This window comes from Laccaria bicolor, genomic scaffold (genome assembly GCF_000143565.1).
Source record: "Laccaria bicolor S238N-H82 LACBIscaffold_425 genomic scaffold, whole genome shotgun sequence".
NCBI classification, from domain to species: domain Eukaryota; kingdom Fungi; phylum Basidiomycota; class Agaricomycetes; order Agaricales; family Hydnangiaceae; genus Laccaria; species Laccaria bicolor.
This window is the reverse complement of record NW_001890275.1, coordinates 3,804-5,547: the sequence shown is the minus strand read 5'-3', so window position 1 is coordinate 5,547 and position 1,744 is coordinate 3,804. Positions and strand designations below refer to the sequence as shown.

At 51.8% G+C, this 1,744-nt stretch overlaps 2 protein-coding genes across 2 annotated transcripts in view; one reads left to right on the top strand and one right to left on the bottom strand.

Moving 5' to 3' along the window:
* Positions 1 to 30: 30 nt before the first annotated feature.
* LACBIDRAFT_336225 (uncharacterized protein) lies at positions 31 to 1,274 on the bottom strand (the record flags this gene model as incomplete). The annotated part of the gene is made up of 3 exons (XM_001891162.1): positions 31 to 608; positions 699 to 1,020; positions 1,104 to 1,274. Coding segments are annotated over 3 exons (1,071 nt in total), but the record flags the coding sequence as incomplete, so codon positions are not given.
* Positions 1,275 to 1,628: 354 nt separating this feature from the next.
* The window catches only part of LACBIDRAFT_336224 (uncharacterized protein), a gene marked incomplete at both ends in the record, with an annotated part of 1,569 nt that continues 1,453 nt past the window's right edge, over positions 1,629 to 1,744 (top strand). The window contains 2 exons of the mRNA XM_001891163.1: positions 1,629 to 1,638; positions 1,688 to 1,723. Coding sequence (XP_001891198.1) covers positions 1,629 to 1,638; positions 1,688 to 1,723 — 46 coding nt within the window. The remainder of the gene's footprint in view (positions 1,639 to 1,687; positions 1,724 to 1,744) is intronic.

Here is a 1,744-nt window from a genome sequence, read left to right as displayed (position 1 = left end):
CGGCTTCTTTGACCTCGCTTTCTTCCTCACGATCTTCACTTGGGCATCTCCCCCGGAGACTGTGGCTGTTTCAAGATCCTGCAACCCCTTTTGGATCTCGTCTTCGACCTCACTGTCGGTGTCCTTTTTCTTGGTTACTGCATATGTGCAGGTCGTCTTACCCGTACTGCAGGTGAAGCAGGATCCTTGTTGTGGGGGGGAACGGATAGCGCATGGAACAATGTCTCGATCTTGGCGTTTGCTGCAGGCCTCACAGGGGATATCCGCAAGCTGATAATTGCCTTTCGCAATCGCGGCATTCTGATTTGCAAGACGTTCGGCAGTTTTGGCTTGCCTTAAAGCGGCCATGGCGGTCTTGGGAGGACCGGCGTCGGGGTCTAACTTGGGCCTTCGGATGAGACTGAAGCCGGCACTGGGTGTCATGCAGGAGAAATGGGGCTGGGACTTGGGTTTAACCGCCTTTGCTTCCCCACCAACCGGTCGAAGTGACTCCGACTTCGGCTTCAATGTTTCCTCATCACTGCTGCTGTTGATGAACTCCGCACTCACGACTCTGGTCTTCTTTGGCCTGGCTTCGATCGAGTCCCCTTTTCTTTTTTTGCTTTGGACTGGGGCAGCGGTGTCGTTAGGAGTCACCTCTGATTGTGGCTGGGCGCTGGACCCGGCCTCGGGTTTCCTTCACCCAGACTTCGTCTTACTCTTGGTCTTCGTTTCAGCTGCTGGCACAGGATCGGTTGATTTTGCCCGACGCGTTGGTTTTGTTGGGGCCGGGAGCGATGATGAAGCTGTCGGTACCGGCAATGGGGGAGTTGGGACTGTGACTGGGAGCAATGAATCGGTCGAAGATGGAGGTAAAGGGGGAGAGGGACCGGCATAACCTTCCATAAAGAAGGTAGGGGTGGTGGGTTGTGGGATCGAGAACATTTTGGTCCAATCAACCGATGGTCCCGCTCGGGCCATTTCCGTGTACGCCAAAATCCAAGGGTGGTTGAGCCACTGGGCCGCGTTATACCACATATTCTTGTCGATGAGCAAACGTACAAATCATTCCTGTAGGAGAAAGAGATCCAATTTCAGTCAACAAATCATTGTTAGTTACTCACAGCTTTCCCGTATGCATCCTCTTCCACCGTCCGTTGGTGGGCCAGAAGACCTTCCCTGTGACGGTTGTAAAAGTTCAAAAGCGTGGAGGTGGCCACCCTAACATCCTCCAAGAACCCGGGAGTGAGGGTATGGGCCTGTTGAGCGGCTTGAGCAAGTTCAGCAGTGGACATGGTAAGTGGGAATGGGACGATCGAGGGTGGTGAATGTGCGCATCGGAATGGGACAATGGTGAATGTGAAATTACGAAGTTGTAAACACGGTCACGTGGTGGCGTTACTTCAACTGAGATCCGTACAATGTTCAACCGAGATCCGCAGAATGTTCCATGGCCGATCTGCAGTGGCTTGCTTTCCCACTGTTGAAAAACAATGCGTCTTCATCACCAACCACACAGTGCAATCCCAGGAAAAGCTATCTACTCTCTGACTGATATGTCTTTAACAAATCCAGGTATTGTCCCTACTCCACACCAAGGATTGTCTACTTAATGTAGATAAACAGAAGCTGTGATGAAAGACCAAGAAATGAAGGATGGTAAGTTTTATGTACTCTTGTCGGCTGAGCAGTTCTAACCATATCTTAGGAACGGCCGAGGCTCTACCCCCTCTTCAACCAAGTGGTGAGTTCCAGTCAGTGACAG